The 20,981-nt window shown below is 42.1% G+C and overlaps 1 protein-coding gene across 2 annotated transcripts in view; it reads right to left on the minus strand.

Moving 5' to 3' along the window:
- Positions 1-12,768: 12,768 nt before the first annotated feature.
- hdc (histidine decarboxylase) overlaps positions 12,769-20,981 on the minus strand; it is a 31,146-nt gene continuing 22,933 nt past the window's right edge. For both annotated transcript variants that reach the window (XM_039772816.1, XM_039772817.1), the window contains exons 9-13: positions 18,784-18,946; positions 18,592-18,682; positions 16,926-17,024; positions 14,370-14,471; positions 12,769-13,691 (exon numbers count right to left, since the gene is read on the minus strand). In XM_039772816.1, coding sequence (XP_039628750.1) covers positions 12,879-13,691; positions 14,370-14,471; positions 16,926-17,024; positions 18,592-18,682; positions 18,784-18,946 — 1,268 coding nt within the window. In that variant the 3' untranslated portion in view covers positions 12,769-12,878. The remainder of the gene's footprint in view (positions 13,692-14,369; positions 14,472-16,925; positions 17,025-18,591; positions 18,683-18,783; positions 18,947-20,981) is intronic.

Here is a 20,981-nt window from a genome sequence, read left to right on the forward strand (position 1 = left end):
TTTATTGATAAAAGACATAGTTTACATATGAGGTCTATCCAAAAAGAAACCAAACTTCTTAAATAGGGTGCCAACGAGCAGACTCGCGTCTGCTAGCGTGTAGTGGTGACCTTGACCTTTAACGTTCCTACTTGCTCAATCCTGCCGTGCAGTACAGTGAGCTTGTCTCCTGTGCCTTTTGTGTATTCTTACAAGTTGAAATATGAAGGATCTTGAAGAAGCAAAGTTTTACCATGGAATTCTATATGAAATTATTCAAAAATGTTTAGCAAGATTTTTCAGATGTTGAGACGAGTTTATGGAGAGGACTATCTGAGCCGCACACAATGTCACGAGTGGTACTAACGTTTCAAATCAGGCAGACAATTTGATTCAAGCCTGGCAGACGGTCCCATAAACTGGACGGTGATCGTGCTGTAAAAATCTTTACCTAACTGTCCATGAAGTTGCTGAAGAAGGAGATATCAGTAAACGTTTGTGGGACACAATTTTGACTGAAAAACTTGAAGACATGCATCATGTTGTTGCAAAATTTGTGCCTCGTCTCTTGAGAGAGGAGCAAGAAGCGAAGCTTGTCACAGCCAGTCAGGAGTTGTTAGATCGTTCAAATGCTGATGAAGACATTCTGTCATAGCAGGTGGTGAAACGTGGCTGTACATCCCCTGCGGACTCATGCTTTTTTTTTTTTGTTCCCAAAGTTGAAATCCCACCCTGAATGTTCAAACAATAAATAATTCACCACGGGTCCTATGTGACATTCCACAAAACAAATTCTAAGATGCCTTCCAGAAATAGACAAACCGTTGGGAACGACGTGTAAATAAAGTAGGGGAATACTTTGATGGAGGCAAGTCTGATTAAGTTGTGAGCATATCAATAAATGTTTCTTTAACGAAGTTCGTGTATTTTTGGACAGACCTCGTACTTCCACTTCTCTCTATAAAACAGACAGGCTGTCTTGTCCACGCCTTCCCAACCATCCGTGTGTCCAGCTGCGCCGATGTGTTTTTCATTTGTAGTTTCAGAGCACAGTTAGCAACGCATCTTGGTTGACATTTTGAGAAGACTGTGGCTATCATGTTTTTTTGAGTGGGTAAAACTATCCATTGTAGCCATGCAAATGTCCTCATGCAGGCTGAGCACATAAACGACTGGGGACTCTTATCGTGCAGTGTTGAATGGTTGCATGACGATGACATCTAAAAATCACTTAGTATATGCCAAGCTGTAGTTACACAGGCAGAAGTACTTCACAGGTTCATTCAAAATGTTCCCTCCTAGCAGAAGGCCCAGGGATGATGATGTCAGGGTAGCCCCGCCTCCTGGGACTCCACCCACAAAATACAAGAAATTTCTGAATATTTAAACAGATGACATATAATTACAAACAAAATACATAAAATATTAAATATAATAATTCAAACACAATAACAATAAGAGATAAACAAACTTTGATACATAACCGTTATAAGTCCCATTAGCACACTGTAAGATTCTGTCTTAAGTTTGGATTCCCAAAAGCCCCTAACTACGTCCAAAAATGGTCCTGGGGGGGGGGATTACCATCAAAACCTTTACTAGAAATAAAAGTGGGCTTGAAGAGTCTTTATAAAATTAAATATATATTTTTAACAAAAATGCACAATAGGAATTGCTTAAAAAGACAAGGAAATCCACAACAAACACAGTCCTAATACAGAATCCCAAGGAGAAGTCAGAACAAAACAAAGCACAGGTTCAAAAATCCAGGAAATCACAATAAGCACAAAGTGCAGCAAAGCACAAGTAAACACTTCAAAATTTCAAAAATGAACTGCCAGGAACTATGGAAGGCCCTCCAGTTTATAGGGTGGAGGGCAGTTCCTGGCAGTGATTGGCAGGTGGCCCCGCCTCTTGGGGAACCACCCCTAAAACACACGTATACAACACAGGCATCAAGAAACACAGACTAAACCGAAAATGAGTAATAAACATTAAGTACATATGGTGGCACAGGGGCGCAGTGGCAGTGCTGCTGCCTCGCAGTTAGAAGACCCGGGTTCCCTTCCCAGCTCCTCCCTGCATGGAGTTTGCATGTTCTCCCCGTGTCTGCGTGGGTTTCCTCCCACAGTCCAAAGACATGCCGGTTAGGTGCATTGGAGATCCTAAATTGTGCCTAGTGTTGTCCCAGGTAGATAAATCAACAAATCAAAAACGAACAGAATGAGTGACTGACTGACATTAAGTAGATAAATCATCCATCCATTATCCAACTCGTTATATCCTAACTACAGGGTCACGGGGGTCTGCTGGTGCCAATCCCAGCCAACATGGGGCGCAAGGGCACCGCAGGTAGATAAATCAACAAATCAGAAATGAACAAAAGAGACGTTAAACATGAATTTGAATCCCAGCCAGTGGAAGAACCCCGACTGAGATTTGACCAGTTCACATTGCAAATGAGCACACAGCCAAGGGTCCGGAGAACACTGCAGGGCCAATTGCTCAGCTGGAAACAGGCACAAAGACAATCTCACAGACTACAAGAAGCACGATTTTTCAAGAGAAGCATGTGATAGAAAATTGGGAAGAGAATTGCTTAAGAAGACAAAGCTGCGGGTTGTTGAAAAACTTTGCAATAATAAATCACTTATGACTTATTTCACTCATCTTGTGGGGTTGTGCCTCACAGACCCTTATTGCATAAATGCCAAAACTGTGTAATTCTAAGTAGTTTTTTTTTCTTTTTTTGTTACAGTGTAATCATTTCCAAAAACACAAGCCATGGCTACGGATTATGCATGTCCATCAAATTATCTCTTTAGCTTTAGCTAGACTGAATTTTGAACATTGACTGAAAAAAGAAATTTGCTCTGTGAAATGAATCAATCTGGAGCTGAACGCTTCTCAGACTTGCTGCTTTGATCCCGCTGTGCGTTGCCAATGGCGGGGGATTATGGAGATTAAATGGCTTTCCAGATTTGTTTTTGCTTGTATGGCTGGGCTGAAAGAAAAAGGTAGACCCCCAAAGACCAGAAGATAAATAGGCCTGATGTGACCCACAAGCCGCCCACTAACTAAACTGCAATACGCGTATAGTGTCAATATTCAAGGGTCTGCTTCACTTGATTGGGTCAATATGTTTGATTAAAGGGTACTTTACCATCCGTCAGTAGACAAATCATACAAACAATGAGTTCTGTCAAGTTTACATAATACCTGTAAATTGCTGAAAATGTATATTTTTGAATTTCTTATAATTATTTAACTAAGTAATCTAATGAATACTTGAGAGCGTTCCTGTAAATCAGAGACTGTGTCAAAATGAGGAGGGTGTCTTGGAACAAGCAAATCAAATCCCTGCTTCCTCTCAGGTCTTACTGCACGTCTGTCTGTCTGTCTGTGAGTCTGTCAGATGTTATCCACTTACAGCACAAAGCAGTGCACCATTTTGCTTAGCTTCTCTGTCTCACTCTTGGCCCCAGCTGCTCTTTTTCTCCTGCTGGTTTAGCAGCTGAATGCTGTAATTCATGAATTGCTTCCAAGCATACCATTGTTCTTGTGATGTTATTTGAATTTGTTTGACTGAGCTGTATTCTGTTATAATGTTTTCTTTCCAAATAAAAGGATTAAAAAAATAAAACATAATGCCTGTTTGTTTGATCGTGTGAGGTCCTATGGTGACCCTGTTTTCCCCATTTTATACCCTTAATTGTGTAGCCTTTAATAAAATGTCTTAAATCTCATACACTTACCACTCTGTGGTGAGGTACTTCAACATTTCCTCTTCCCTTCTCTTCTACAACTGTGAGCTCAGATAATTAGACAGAATAAAGAAACAAGCAGTGGTTAAGTTACACATTTCTCTCTATTATAAAAGAAAATCTTGGGACGTGACGAGATTATTGCCAAGAGAAGTCCCGCCCTACTCGCCACCATTTCCGGTTAACGGCCCACACCCACAGTCCACTCACCTCTCATTCATGTGAATGTTTTTGTCAGACACAGTTCCTGCACTCTTACCTCTTATAAATGTTTACGTTATCCTCACTTTAAGTTCCCAATTAAAGAAGATTTATTATGTCCAAATCTTATTGAAGAATTCCATCCCCAAGGGATATCAACAGAAAAAATGAGTACACGGGCAATCCTAACACCGAGAAACGATGAAGTCAAACGAATTAACGTGAAAATTACCGATCAGTTAAACGGCAAATTGGTTAAATGCGTATCAATAGACTGTGCTGAAGGAGTTGGTGGTGACCGTGCGGAAGATGAAAACATCAACTTACAATATCCTGTAGAATATCTACAACCGTTAACACCGTCCGGTATTCCACCGGCAGAATTACCGTTGAAAGAAGGATGTATCATAATGCTATTGCGTAATTCATGTATGAGTGATGAACTATGCAACAGGGCAAGATTAGTTGTATTCAAAATCGGTTCGAGAAATTCTGACATGTAAAATTTTAACAGGCAACAAGAAAGGTAATGTAGTACATCTTCCACGGATAACATTAGACACCAAAGGAGATCCTGATATGTCATTCGTATTAAAACAGTTACAGTTTCCCGTTAGAATAGCTTTTGCTATGACAATTAACAAATCACAGAGACAAACATTCAAAAAACTCGGTTTATTTATTAGAGAGAAAGAAACGATACTCACCACGGGCAGTTATACGTTGCGTTGTCACGATGTAAGTCCAAACACAGAATCAAACTTCAATGCGGTATTCACGAAAACTTAATTCCAAATATTGTTTTTACTGTAGTTTTACAGTAAAAGTGTAAGTTTAAAAAGTATGTGTGTGTTAATTTCAAAGCCAAATAGAAAGAAAACATATAACACAACATCTAATGCAACATGAAACATAATTTTCTTTTGATTTATTACATTTTACTATTTTTTACTATATTTAATTACTCGCTGTAATGTAAAATAGTTAGTTCTATTATGCATATGCAACAATTCCCATGAAAATAACAATCTATGTAACTTGTATATCTGCTTCCCCATACGCGAGCGGCAGATCCGCAAAGTGGCTAACTTGTAGTGGGGGGTTGGTGACAGAAGCGAGCAGGGGTAGAGCCCCCTAGTAAGTATAAATTATTGATAATATGCCCAAAAATATTAAGGAAGAAGAATACGATGTAAATATTGTCAAACCACACACTCACAGCCTACGGTGCAGTGCATCTTACGTTGATAGGCGGCTCTCGGCTTACTTTCAGTTTAGCTTGCTTGTTACCACATGGCCTTTAAATGGAGTATTGAAACAGGCCACACGCAGGTCACACTATGGCTGCTGAGACAGAGTCATCTTCCGGGAGTTGGGAATGCGGGGACAGGCTCACCGGCAAGCATTGAATGGCTTCTCCAGAGCTGCTGAAAATGGCAGTCAGTGTCTCTGGCTCAAGAGGAAGAACTCCAGCTGGGCTTCAACTGGGTAGATGGCATCTTGGGGGTGAGCCCAGGACACCGGGATTCACTGCCGAACCCTCTGGAGACGTCGTGGGCCTATCAGTGAAACATTGAGGAAGGGGGACGCCCTCTTGATAACCCAGAAAGGCTCCATCACTTATCTGACAGTTCCACGGAATCTAAGCTGAAGGTCTCACGTATGCAATTAGGGATGTAAACACCTAGTCCTATGAAACAAAACATCACGTCTTCTCTTCATGGCCAGATATTCAGAGAGAGACAAGAGAGGTAAAGCCAATGGGGTGTTGTGGTACAGAATGGCCTCCGATTCCAAACCAATCATAAACAGCCACACTTTAGACCACCAGAATTAGAACACTCTGGACGAGAACAGGCCATTCAGCCGAACAAAGCTCACCAGTCCCATCCACTTATTTCTTCCAAAAAAACATCAAGTTGAGTTTTGAAAGTCCCTAAAGTCTTACTGTCTACCACACTACTTGGTTGCTTATTCCAAGTGTCTATGGTTCTCTGTGTAAAGCAAAACTTCTTAATGTTTGTGTGAAATTTGCCCTTAACAAGTTTCCTAATGTGTCCCCGTGTTCTTGATGAACTCATTTTGAAGTCCCAGTCTCGATCCACTGGACGAATTCCCTTCATCATTTTAAATACTTCAGTCAGGTCACCTCTTAATCTTCTTTTGCTTAGTTTACCTGTCCTGGGCCGCCCACCAACAAAAGCTCTCAGGTACAACTCGTCCCCCAGTTACTTTGTTTAGTCAGTTCATGGCCTTCCTCCAGTGGATGGCTTATAGGCTCATGGAAGTCTAAACACTGTCACCCTTGCCAAGCTGGTCTGATGCTCTCATCCTGAGTCACTCCTAAAGACTTGTGGGTTGGTTCAGTAAACATCAAAGCACCGCCGTTCAGGTCAAAAGGGTAAGACATGCCTCCTGAAACACTAATAGTATCTTTGGTTTGTCTAGCTTACAAATAAAGACAATGTAGTTATCATGTGTATGCCATATATACAGCATGTTCTACAACACCTTTGAAGCCAGCAGGCTGGTTTTTGGGCCTGCCGCATAGTGGTCTATACCCGAAAGAAAGGCAGGTACAATGGCCCACCCATCTACTGTCATGCTACTCCACTCTTTACATCTGGCAGTCTACTTGTGACAATCCAGTTTAGCTCCTGTTGCATCCAGGGAGCCTCTTGAAAACGAATCATCGATAGTCATAACCGAGATGAGCCAGGAGCGTGAGGACAAGGGGTAGGTGCAAAAGTGAAACGGTGCTTTAATTAAAATGAATCCAAAAATCAAAGTGTTCCATAAATCAATAAAATTACACCTATAAAAAAGTGCCCCCCAAACCCGCCTGGGAAGTTTTTACGTTTCAGTATTATGTACTTCATTGAATTACAGTGTATTTAATTTGGCAAAGGCAGAAGCAAATCAAATTACACTGCCTATGAAATGTATTCACCCCTCCATGGAAGTTTTCACATTTTATTGAATCACAGTTGAATTTAATTTGACCTTTTTAGTATTGATCAACAGAAAAAATACTCTTTAATATCAATGTGAAAACAGATCTCCACAAAACGGTCCAAATTAATGACAAATCAGCCACACTTCAGAAGAGGTCATCCGCATGAAGCTCAGCATGTTCAGGCCCAGCCAGTACTTGGACGAGAGACCATCTAGGAAAAGCTTGGGTTACTGCTGGAAGAGGTGTTGGTGAGGCCAGCAGGTGGCACCTACCTGGTGGTCTGACTGTGGACCCCAATGACCCAGTGCAGTAAAAATGGCCTCACCCTTCAGATGAGACATAAAACTGAGGTCTCTGTGGTCATAAAAGATACCCGGGCATCTTTCCTAAAGAGCAGGGTGTATCCCGATGTCCTGGCTAAATTACCCACCATGCCCCCCTAATCATCCTCCATCTCTAATTGTCTCTCTCTCTCTCACCACTTCACCACCTAACAGCTAATGTGTGGTTAGCGTACTGGCACAAAAATGGCTGCCGCCCCATCATCCAGGCGGCTGCTACACATTAGTGGTTAAAGTGCCTCCCCACTCTCTGAAGTGCTTTATGCGCTACATACATTTTAAAAAAATATATTATTGTCGTCTCAAAGCTGCCTTATGGTTGGGGACTTATGTGTTAATGTTTAATAGATAGATATGTCTGCTGTCAAGTCCTTGTCACACAAACCAGAGGTCAGCAATGAAAGGCTGGCGCCAGAGTTTCTTTATTTGCTCTGTCAAACATTCTGATGATAAGGAAAGACAATATTTTAACCAGGCACTCACAAAGCGGTGCCAGCTCTTACAGGCAGTCGAACGAGCAAACGTTGCACGTGAAAGCAGATCTCTGCAAAACGGTCTAAATTAATGACAAATCAGCCATACCTCCTGCACTTCCGAAGAGGTCATCCCCCTGAAGCTCAGCATGTTCAGGCCCGGGTCACCAATAGGGTCACCGTAGGACCTCACACGATAAAACAAACAGGCGTTGCGCTTTATTTTTTTTTTTATTTAGAAAGAAAACATAACAGAATACAGCCCAGTCGAACAAATTCAAATAACATCACAAGAATAATGGTACGCTTGGAAAGCAATTCCTGAAACGTGGCATTCAGCTTGCTGCTGGCGCCTACCCTGTGGTCTGAATGTGGATCCCAGTGTAGTGATGGTGACACTGTGCTGTAAATATGGCGCTTTCCTACATAGGGGGCGTACCGTCACCCTAACCCAGACACAGACAGGCAGGTTTTGCCACACTAAAGTTTTACCAACGCAACTCAACACAACAACACATTCAGCCCCTTCTTCTGCCAGTCCTTCTCCATCCACTCCTCTTCAGGCTTTGTCCTGTCCTCTCCTCCTGACTCTGGCTACTTATGGAGTGAAGTGGATCCGCAAAGTGGCTAACTTGTAGTGGGGTGTTGGTGACCGAAGCGAGCAGGGGTAGAGCCCCCTAGTAAGTATAAATTATTGATCCGTTTTTAAAGGATCTATTTATTGTGTTAACCTCCACAGTTCACCTGTTTTTATTGGATTATTTATTTAAAGATTTTGAGACACTGCACTATTTATTTGGATACTGCTTTTGATTTTGTTGTTTTTAATAAAAGCACTTTGCACTTTTTGCACCATCCCCTTGCTTCATTGTCGTGTCTCACTGCCTAGCTCATCGGTGACATTACCGACGGCGTCAGGTTCAAGAGCTCCCAGAAGCTGAACGGGAGCATGGAGTAGAACACGCATCGTCACAGCGTCTCATCAGACCACAGAACCTTCGTCAGAGTCTCCTATGTCCCTTCTGCCAACATGGTGTGTCTTTTTTTAATATTTAGCATTCTGTGGTGTATTCCTTCAAAGTCATATGATGTGTGATACCATCGAGTGCCACTATAAAACTTGGCAAGGCCCGCAACAAAATCTCTCAACTTTAGCTGTGTTTGCAAAAGAAGGACCTACTGCAGTCATGGCTGAAAGGCCCCTCCAAAATACGATGATGTTTATGATCACAGGAAGGACCTTCTGTTGGTTTTGGCACTCGGTCTCTTTTTAGTAAATGATAATGACCCCCGTCTCTCTAATGAATGCTCTTTTGTTGGATTCCATTTGTTTATTTCTCTCCTTTTAATCCCCACAGCATGGAGGCCATTTTGTTGTGAACATGAGAGTGTGGATGAGGCCTAATATGCGGCTACAGAAAGTTTCGATTTTCCTTCAGGTGGTATAACAGTATTGTGAACACCTGGAAGGAAAACGCTCATTTAGAGATATTTCTAGAGCGCAGATGAAGCCAGAAAAAAATTTTATTAGATTAAAAAATTTGCAGCAGATTTGTAGCTAAAGGGACAGTAATATTTAAAAGAAAAACAGGAATTCATTCAAAAGCAAAGACGGTTTTAAACCAGAAGTCCCCACTCGATCTTAAGGAGCCATCACTACCACAAAATTGGATTTTAGATGGGAATCCAAGAGTTGATTAATAAGCTGCTGCGTGTCGCCATCCTTAATAGGTAAGCACAAGGAAATCACATGGCTAGCAATGGACATCCATGCTACAAACAATATGGCTGCGGCCATCAGAAACACCCACAACAACAACAGCAACAACAAGAACTGATCATGCTGGTGCTGTGGTGACTTCACTGGAATAATAAAATAATAAACAATAAATTGGCACAGATTTCAGAAATAACAGAGACAGACTCAGGTTCTAATGTTCTAAACATGAGGGGAAATCAAAAAAAATAAAGGCAAATCGAACACAATGAGTAGACGCCAATGCAGTGCAACACATTTGCAATGGCTTATGGGTAGTTCAAAAGACACACAGCGCAATGTTCTGTTAAGTCTTATTGACAGGCACCATTGCTGAACAACACGACATTGGGCAGTGGGGGGGTAAAGCTTGCTGAAATTCACCGAAGGATGTTGGCTTGTGCAGATCAGTAAGCTGTTTGGGTGCCCGTCTTGTGCAAATTTTACGATACCCCCCAAGTCATCATGCACTATGGCAGGGGCCCTCAGTCACGTTCCTGGAGGGCCGCAGTGGCTACAGGTTTTTACTTCAACCAGTTTCCTAATTAGAACCCAGTCCTTCGTATTTAACTTTATGCCTTATTTGAGCTTTCATTCGTTCAGAGACAAATTTTAGTTCCATTGTAGATCGGAGATTACAGCTGGAGGTCTGCAGTGACCGGTGGGTTGACACCCTGCCCAGGATTGGTTCCTGCCTTGTGCCCTGTGTTGGTTGGGATTGGCTCCAGCAGACCCCCCGTGACCCTGGGTTCGGATTCAGCGGGTTAGAAAATGGATAGATGGATGGGTCTGCAGTGACTGCAGATTTTCACCATTTTCTTAACTAGAACCCATTTTTACTGCTACAGCAATACGTTTTCTGGCCTTAATTTTAGTTCTCTTGCATTTTACAATTCAGAACCCTTCATTGCCTATTTTAGATTTTAGCAGCTGCATTTAAGTTTTTAACTAGTGTAGCACTAGCCCCGGACACAGACAGGTAGATATGGTTAAAGCACCACCACACGTTTATTTACAACTATTATGTACAGTATAAAGTGCACACACAACCCCCAAAGTCCCCAAAAGACCAGGCCGACACACAATGACTCTTTCAGTCTTCAGGCTGCCTCCTTGCCTCCTCCAAGACCTTGTCTCTCGACCTCCCGACTCCAGCCAACGAATGGGGGGATTGTGGCCCCTTTAATTCACACATGGGTGAGCTCCAGGTGCTTCCTGACAAGCCTCCGCCGACACCCCCCAGTGTGGCAGAAGCACCAGCTGCACACCCTGAAGCACTCCGGGTGTCCCCGATCCTCTTCCCCCCAGCACTTCTGGGTGTGGCGGAAGTGCTGAGGTCCAGGGCTCCATAGGCATCTGGGCGCCCCCTGGCAGTGACCACAGGTCCCCACAGGGCTGAGCTTCAAAGCTCTGTACCCGTGGTCCTCAAAGCCCCCAGGGTGGTCGCCCCCCCCTAATGGTCTGGAGGAGGCCTCCTCCGGTATTCCTGGGCGTCCTGGCTGGGTAGCAGCCCCAGCCACTCGCCACACTAGACATCAGTTAATAATGAAATGCAGACAGCCAATAAACCAGCAACTCTCCAGCTAGCGTGCCTCCTTGTAAACCTGTGAATGTGCACCATGAAGTTATCCGTTTTCAAAACATGTTTTGAATGTCATAGATGACAGGTAAAGGCTGGCATTCAAACCAGGATGGGGGGCCTAATTCATTACCCAGCTGGACGGCCAATGCAATTAAGAAACAGGGGGAGACGTTGTATTTGGAGTAGTGGCTTCCCCTGATATGCCACAAGGCAGCACATCCAGACCAGGATTCCCACACAGACACCTGAAGGGCATAATGGAAGTTGAAGTCCCGTGGAGTAACTTGGCTGGGTTCAGTGGGAGCCAAAAAGGGGGAGCTGGTGGGCTTGGTAATCCCTACTTTACAAGACTTCTGATTGACCCCAAAGTATTTCCATTGGGCCGTGCCCTGGCACTGGAAGTAGTCCTGGATCACAGACAAAAGGAGCGGCTCTGCCACATCTATGCGTGCCAGAGCTAGAAGTGGAGAAAGGCAACACTCGCCTGGGGGAGTGTGGTGGAACAAGAGAGAGGAAGAAGAATATTGTTAAAGAGCCTTACTATGAGATATTTTGGTTATTTGAACCCAAGACTTGTCTAGTGTGGCTGTGTTTGGGTCTTGTGGTGCTGCAACGTCCCCTACTGGTCGCAAGAAATAAATGAGGGGGGAACAGGAAGGAGCATTAAGTTTAAATCTGTTCTGGTCCACAAAACACATGAATAATGTTCTCAGATAAGTTAACTCTATGGTGCAATTAAAATTTCTCTTGGATGAATGCCCTGCCTGGGGATTTGTTTCTGCCTTGTCTTGTCTTGGCTTGGCTGGGATTGGCTCCAGCAGACCCCCCATGACCCTGTACTTCGGATATAGCAGGTTGGATAATGACTGATGGCATGACTGAATGAAATCAAGAACAAGCCAAACAGTTAAATACCGAGTTTCATTATCAGCAAGGACTGTCTTCTAATTAGGAAACTAGGTGGAAAGAAAACCTGTAGCCACAGCGGCCCTCCAGGACTGTGATTGAGGACCCCTGCACTATTGGCCTGTGCAGATACCCAAATGTGCAGGAACATCCGACAATGTGATCTGCTGGTTATCTCTGATGAAGGCATTCGCTTGGTCGATGTGGACTTGTGTGTGAGATGTTGATAGTCAACCAGATCAAGCTTCATCGGTTACACTTGTTCTTCCCACTTTAACCCTTTGTCGCCATTCATAAACTACTCATTTTCAGTTCCGTGCTTAGCACACATCCTTCGGCGAATTTCAGCAGGTTTCGCTCATTCTGCCCAAAGAAATCTCACCGCCGCAAGGTGTTCAACAACAGATGTTCATTGGACCTTGGCTTCATTTTAGACTAATGGCAGAGTGCCGAGGTATGCGTGTTTCAACTACCCATAAACCATTGTGAACGTATAGCACAGTTACTGCGTAGTTTTCAAATTACTTTCATTTTTTGATTAAGTCTCACATATATTCATTATAATCTGCGTCATTTTGTGGATGCTTTCCTTTCGTGCCACACAGCCCAAAGGCATCCTGTTTAATTGTCGGCTGGTCCTAAACCGGCCTGGCGTGAGTGAGTGAAGGTGTGTGCAGGAGTGTGCCCAGCAATGGTGGCAAAGTATCTGCTGAATAAGCTCCATCTTCACAGAACCGTGGATGATCAGTGACTGTCGTAGCGGCCAAATATTTAGAATCAGAAAAAAGAAAAAAAAAAAAAAATCAAGCGCATTATTAATTGTCAATTTATTATTTTTAAAATATCAGCACAAATATATATATTCCTTTCTGTTCTGTTTTTCCCCACTCTTAGGACAAGCACAGAGCCTGACGGACGCTTTAACTTTGGTTAGCAAGGCAGGTTAAGGCCGACTGGACCCGGTTACACGTAAACCAGGCCTTATTGAGCGCCTTGAAGCTCTGCAGAAGGCAGCAGGGTTTTTTGACGTTTCGGTTGACGCTACACTGAGGGAAGCTTGGGACGCTGTAAAACTTGGTCAGTTTCTTCAAGGCACTTTTTTCCAGAAGTATTGCATTCTCGGGGAGTTTGGTCAGCAGGCTGCCTTTATTGCAGGGCCAATTTTTTACAATCCCCTCTTTGGCCAAGAGGTTGAGATGGGTGAGGTCTTTCGAGCCACTGATGGGTTCGCTGTTGCAGCTCAGTGATCGTATCGTCTTCCTTTTGCCTTGACCGGCCAAATGGCTGTAGATCAGCAAGGGAGGCCTGAGCTGGTTTGCTGTCTGTACGTCATCGAAGGGATCTGAACCTTCCATCTTTTTAAGGCTGGATGTATATCTTTTGCCCTCGGCCTCGTTTAGAGAATATCTCACAATTGTTCTGTACATTTTCGCCCGTGAGTCAGACCCTAGGGGTGCAAAGCTATTTATTCTGCTGTTTGTATCGTCCATAGGCTGAGGCACAGCATTGAGCTCATTAAACCTGGGCGGCACCGTGACTACATCTCTACGCAGAACTGTGGTCGCCATCTGCCGGATGATATTCCAGTCCCTCTGAATGTCTTCTTTGGTGGTAAACTGCGAGGTCACCGTGAAACGGATGATCAGTTTTCCCTTGATTGAAGCAGGGATGAGATACATGGCCCCCGATTTAGTCAGTTCCTTTAGGAGGGCCTCGGTAAGACTGTTTGGTCCCTGTTTTCAAAATAAAAATACAGACAAGAAGAAAGAAAGAAAGAAAGAGAACACTGAACAAAATTTTATAAAAATGTTTTTGTTCACAAAACCAATGGCAGGTTTAGAGCTAGATATTTCAGAAATTATTGTGAGGAGCAATGAAACCAGGAAGTGTCACTTCAGGAAGACTTGTAATGAAGGATGGCCAATGGTCAGGACCAAAATGATGGGAATGGACAGCAAATAAAAGATGAAGGCAAACCGAAAGAGAAGTCATTGAACAGGAAGAAGTCTCAGTTTGGCTTGATGGCCAAGTCTTAGAAGAGTCCATCAAGCCAAGTCTTAGAAGAGTCCTAGTGGTCCTAAACTTCTCCAGCTTCTCAATTATTGAAGCCCCTGTGTTTCTGGGCACACTCAATGCTTTAGAAATGGCTTTATCACTTTGCCCTGATTCCTACCTCACCACAGTCTGATTGTGGAGATTTTCTCTGATCTGAAATATATTTTTAATTCTTGTGGTTAATGCAGTAACAAAACTTAGCTTCACCCTCGTCCATATCTGGTCACTTCACCAATTTACGGCCAAATTGCATTTGGTTCAGTTAATAGGGACCTGCATGTACATCTGAAAACCTCATTGATTCTTAGTTGTCTGACATCATCAGACAGGCAATCATACAGATATATGAAGAATACCTTTAGGCAGAATACAACAAGACCAAGGTGCCTTTCAGCTGGGACTTCAAAATCTGTGTCACTTCGAACTAAGGACTCAAACAACTTGGCCATTTCTGTACCCTGATGAAGGAGAAAAGACAAATGTTAGTGAACATTAACTCAAACATCCACATCAGGTAATTCAGCATCATTCAGTCTGAGGGCATCCAGAAGATTAGCTGCTGCGGCCTGGTGGCTGAGGTGCTGGATTGGAAATCACAAAGCTGGTGCTTTATTCTCCAGCACATACTCCCTGACATTGTTAATTTAACAATACTTCAGTAAAAATAAAGTGTTTGTGAGCATATACTGTAACTGGATGACTTGACATATGGATTATGTGCCACGAGTAATTAAGATTTCTTTTCATGAAATGTTTGGTTTTTATATTATTTGCTGTTGTCCTGCCTTTGGTCACCATAGAGGTCTGCTCCATCCATAAATTTATCTGCACAAAAACATAAGATACATTTTTTTTCCCCATCACTACAAAGTAACATGAAGTAAAGTTTAATTTCTAGGTGGATTATTACTTTAATATAATTTAATTCTGTGGATGGATCATGATATCATATGATATATGATATGATATGATATGACATATAAACGTCTACGTGTGGAAGTGTGTGTGTCTGTCTGTCTGTCTGTCTGGACCGGAAGTGAGAGGTGGAGTTGGGGTAAGGGCTCCACCTCTGAAGAAACAGAAATCTTGCTTAGCCGCTAATAACACAAGCAGAGCCAGCTAGTCAGCAAAACAAAACCTCAGAAGAAAGAAAGTCGCTTAGCCACGAACATCGGCACAACGGCATCCCTTTTACTTTTCCTCCCGCTGCTAATGCACAAGCGATGCGAGCAGGTCAGCAAATCAAATCCTCCTAGGAGAGAGATGCCCAGAGTAGTTCCTTTCAATTACCTGACATCTCTACATTTTAGTTTTTTTTCTGACGATTTTAATAGTTTCTAGGACCTCAGGCTTTTTACAGCACAGGCTTACATGGCTAGTTAAATTATATTAAACAGTCTCAAACTCGCTTAATTCATTGTGGGGATACCGGGAACCCGAGTCTATACTGACAGCACTGTTCACAAGGCAGAACACATTATATCATTCATTTTCTGGCCTGTTTATCTGATTCAGGGTTGTCAGCATGCAGTCCTCATCCCAGAAGGCTTGGGCATAAGGCAGGAACCATCCATGTCAGTCCACTAGCCAGTCCATTAGATCTGACCTCAATCTTACTCTCACCTACAGGACTAAAATTGACAGCAGAAGGTCTTATAATCAAACCAGATGTAATGATGTGTGTTTGGGTGGGGTTTGTAGTTTGTTTTATAATATAAATATTATATTTATATCATTTTAATATATTTTTGTGTCTATGTAATTTTTTATTTGGGCTCCTATAAAGTTAATTTCTCCACAGGAAGAAATACAGTATATCTTTGTACTGTCAGGCATGCACATCAGAGGGTCACCCTTTGAGTTCTTCCCAGGTATGCACTACCACCCCAAGCAGAGAGGGGCACTGCTTCTAACTATCTTGTCTTCTACCTCCACAGTCCAAGGAAACCACCCAGTAAGGGAAACTGACTCCACCCATTCTGGGCCTTGAGCCATAAAAGCGAGACCACTCAGAAGGTGGCATCACTTCTGGTTTAAATGACCTAAAGAGAAGTGCTCTATAGCCTGTTCACGATTGTTTTAATTGTGTTGACTGAACTAGCTCTAGTGCTACATGGCAGCCTTTTTGTTTTCTGTTCGAAAGCCACTGCATGTTGTTTTTGTTGATTTTTGCAGGTAAAAGGGGACATCCAGGTTGCTCCCCCCACAAAAAATTCATTGTAGTATCAGCCTGTCATTCCCTCAAACAACCACACTATATATCTATCTATGTGTAATCAAAAGCATCTCTTGTTAATTTATTTACATTTTTAATCTTACCTACTACACTATCTATCTATCTATGTGTAATCAAATGCATTTCTTGTTAATTAATTTAAACTTTTAATCTTGCCTACTACACTATCTACCTATCTATGTGTAATCAAATGCATTTCTTGTTATTTAATTAAAATTTTTAATCTTGCCTACTACACAATCTATCTATGTGTAATCAAATGCATTTCTTGTTAATTTATTTAAATTTTTAATCTTGCCTACTACACTATGTGTAATCAAATGCATTTCTTGTTCATTTATTTACATTTTTAATCTTGCCTACTACACTATCTATCTATCTATCACAGGGCACACTTACATTCACTCATACCAGGCCAATTAAACGGACAGCACCCCTCTATAGATGTGAGGGGAAATCCCACAAAGACATAAGGAAAATATGCCAACTCCACACTAACGCTGGACACCAGATCCATGACATAACAAACTAATCCCTGCAACACCATTCTGCCTTTGGCTAATATAATAATGCAAAAAACAAAACAAAAAAATACAAGTGAATTATAAAAAACACATAATAAAAGCAGGACCCCCACCCACCCCACCACCCCAAGACACGCTACTTGCAGACTTACATGTCTCACGTGTGCCTGAAGGTTTTTTACTCCAAATGAGCGAATCACAAACCACAGCTTCAGTGAGCGGAATCGGCGACTGAGGGGGATCTGCCAGTGCTGAAGAGAGACGGCAAGCAGAAAGAGGTGGGATTCAAGGACAGCTCAGTTAGGCCCAATTAAATGACAGCTTAAAGGCTTCTGTCCCAGCCTAACAGTGGAAAGTGGTTTTTGATGCAGTCAGCTTTGTAATGTAGGTAATCATTTATTTGTACTTCACATTTCATATAAAAAACTGGATATAATAGTAAGTGAAAATACATAGATATTACACTGAAAGTAAACAAATGTAAGATTAGAATGAATGTCTATAACACAAATACGACATTTAAGATGTCAAGTACAAGTATTTCTCTTCACAAGTAAACTTAATATTTCAGCACCTTTCATAATGCACAAGTGAAACCTTTCAACCCAAATGGTTTAATACTGTATTCTTCATTGCTTTGAAAGTTTCATTTAATGTTGCATGCTGTGAAAGCAGCTATATAAAAAGGTTTACATTTATTGAATGAAAGATGGAGTATAACCGTTTAAAGCCTTACACAGGGTTTGCCTGGGCGGTACCCCAACTCTTTGATGCTGCACTTCTTTCAAACTAAGTTCATGAATTCTTAGTATGATGTAATGGATGGTGTGAAGGGACTGAACAAGGATCCTTACCAGGCCAGGTGGCCAGTATAATGGAAGGACAGTGGAAGACTATTTATTCGGGTTATTTTCTTTCCCAAAACGCTAAGTGGTCCTGGAGGAGCAGAAGGAGAGCAGGGAAAGGAGACTAAAGAGTTGTATTGTGTTTGCTTTGTGCCTTTTTTGAAACCTTTTTATAAGGTTTTTTAGGATTAAACCTTTGATTTATACTGGGACTTGTGACCAGGCAACTGTGTGTGGAGATTGGGGTGCTGCAGTGCCCCCTGGTGGTCACAATGTATTAGGTATAGTGCCCATGTTAAACTGTAGTCCTGCGTTAAATTAATTGTTCAGGCTACATCAATTCTTCAGTTCCAGTCAACCAAGCAATGTGTTTAATACATATAGCGCCTTTCATCTATTCCTAGTATGTATAGTGCCCATGTTAAATGAAATATTCAAACTACATTAATTGGTCAGCTGCAGACAACCAACCAACGAGTTTAATATGTACAGTATAGCGCACTTCAAAATAAGTTCAAATATTCCAAGCACGAAAAGTACCCACATTAAATTCTGCTCCTGTGTTAAATAAATTGTTCAAAATACATCAATTCATCAGCTCCGGTCAACCAAGAAATGTGTTTAACATATATAGCACTTTAATAATAATAATTCTTTGCATTTATATAGCTCTTTTCTCACTACTCAAAGCGCTCAGCAATTGCAGGTTAAGGGCCTTGCTTAAGGGCGCAACAGAGCAGAGTCCCTATTGGAATTTACTGGATTCGAACCGGCAACCTTCTGATTGCAAGTGCAGGTCTCTAGCCTCAGAGCCACCACTCCACCTTTTCGCATGATCACAAGGTTCTTTACAAAGAGATTGTAATGTGAGAGGCATGTTAATAATAGCAGATATCAACTGACAAAGCTGTGGCAGCCTGAGGTATCCGGTCTCCGTTATATCAGCAAGAGCAGAATACAAAGCCCTCCATACCATAAAGTCTGTGGCTGCTCCTGAGTTTTCATGTCTGAGGTAGAGAGGGTTGACGCTAAAGGTTTGCTGTAACTTGTATTTATCCTTCACCCTATGAAGATAAAAAAAAAGGTATTCATATAAAAAAGGTTTTCACCTTCAAACCACTGCATTGATTGTCTTCCAAGGAAAAGCGTGAAATGGTCTCCTTACCAAAAGGCAGTACAATCAAAGTGGACCATCATCCATTTTGAGGGGTTGAAGGCAAATGAGTCTGCATGTTCAATTCCTTGGAGAAACCCTCTGAATTCGGGGCAGAGGAAGGCGGTCCCTGCATATGCGGCGTCGATATGCAGCCAAAGACCCTCACTCGTACCTGCTCATATAAGGAACATACAGGTCTATGATGACGATGATGATGATGATGATAATGATGATGATGATGATGACCCTATAAACCTTCCAGTAAACTAAACAATATAGACTTGTGTGACAGCAAGATGATTCCAGGCCTGCTCCTTCAATAGGAGTTACATATTCTACTTTTTTCCATTTGCCAGCCAAATGAGTAAATAATAATAATAATAATAATAATAATAATAATAAAAGACAAACAAAATGTCAGTCGTTATTTCCTATTTTCCAGTGAGTAAGCATAACATAATATTAGTATTTTAAATAAAGCCTATCATAGTAAACATCATCAACCCACAATATGACTAATTTTTAGGCTTATCTGAGAAGATCAAATGGAATTTGTGTACTGTATATGATTGAAAAGGCATCATTGTCAGGAAACTACCAATATTATTATCAAGTAACATAATGAACCATGCGCCATCCAGATCGATACACGCCTGAAGACGAACCAAACTTTGAAAGGCATTCGCCACAAGAGCTGTGTTGGCATCGGTACGCACACTCCTGGACCTACCTGCTCCTTTCGCTTGCAAAACAGTAAGGCTGATGTCAGATTTTGTGTTTATTATTGCGATGGGTTAGCACACTAGGGCCGCTGCCTCCAAACTCAACTGCCATCCTCCGAGTTCTTCGTTGCAGAGTATAAACATACACAATGTACGCACTGCTCTAGCGACAATCGATTAACTGCTATTCTGTATTCAAACACAGCAGGGGCTGCCCGGTCCAGCACATCATTACTCCCATTCTCAGGGTACACAGTGATGCGATTGTTGATGCTTTTCGCGCAGTAGTTTAAATGCTGCAGCCTGTGAAACGTTATATACATAAATATGGGCCATATATATATATATATATATATATATATATATACCGCTAGTGTGTGCGGGTGAGAGGTAGAGTCTCTCTGCGTCCGAAGAAAGAGAAAATTCGTTCAGCCGATAACAACACAAGCAAGGCAAGCACATCAGCAAAATGAAACCTCAGAAGAAAGACAAAGTTGCTTAGCTGCTAACATCGGCAGAATGGTATCCCTTTTGCTGTTCCTCCCGCCGCTAATGCACAAGCGAGGTGAGCACGTCGGCAAAATGAATTCCTCCTAGGAGACCGAGACGCTCAGAGTAGTTCCTTTCAATTACCTGACATCCCTACATTTCATTTTTTTTCTGATGACTTCAATAGTTTCTAGAACCCTGGGCTTTTTACAGAATGGGCTTATACACATAGTATAGCGGGTTGGATAATGGATGGATGGATGGAATCCTAAAGCACACCCACAACTTTAGGCAATCTACTTAGATTGGTTAGCGTGTTCTTCAAAGCTGGTTACAGCTGGTTTCGAAATATCACAGGGTGTGTATGGATCAGCAGCTTTCTTTTGCAGAGCCATGCACTTACTTCCTTATTTTAAACACAAACAGCTCTTTTATAACAGTGAAGTGTTAACAATATCTCTGCGTCTCTTTAGCAGTTTCAATCAAGAATCTTACCTATGTTAGCATAATTTATACTTAGCATTGCATAGATACATGATTTTCCTTTTAATCATCACTTCTTGTTCCCTTCTTTCTCAGAGGCCAGCAGGTGGCACCAACCCCATGGTCTGAATGTGGATTCCAACTACCCAGTATTGGTGCCATCCTTCAGATGAGATGTAATACTGAGGTCCTGACTCTCTGTGGTCATAAAAGATCCCTGGGCATCTTTTCTAAATAGCAGAGTGTATCCTAATGTCCTGGATAAAATTGGCCACCATGGCCTAGTTATTCTGGCCCCCAAACCATCCCCTGTCACTAACTGGTTTGCTCTCTCACCATTCATAGCTAATGTGAGGTGAGCGTACTGGTGCAAAAATGGCTGCCGTCACATCATTCAAATTATTATTATTATTGTCTCTATGCTGCCTTATTGTTGGAGCCATATGTGACAACAGGCTTAACTAGACGGATAGATATGTCTGCTGTCAAGTCCACACAAACCAGAGTTCAGTA

This window comes from Polypterus senegalus, chromosome 12, assembly GCF_016835505.1.
Source record: "Polypterus senegalus isolate Bchr_013 chromosome 12, ASM1683550v1, whole genome shotgun sequence".
Classification (NCBI taxonomy): Eukaryota; Metazoa; Chordata; class Cladistia; order Polypteriformes; family Polypteridae; genus Polypterus; species Polypterus senegalus.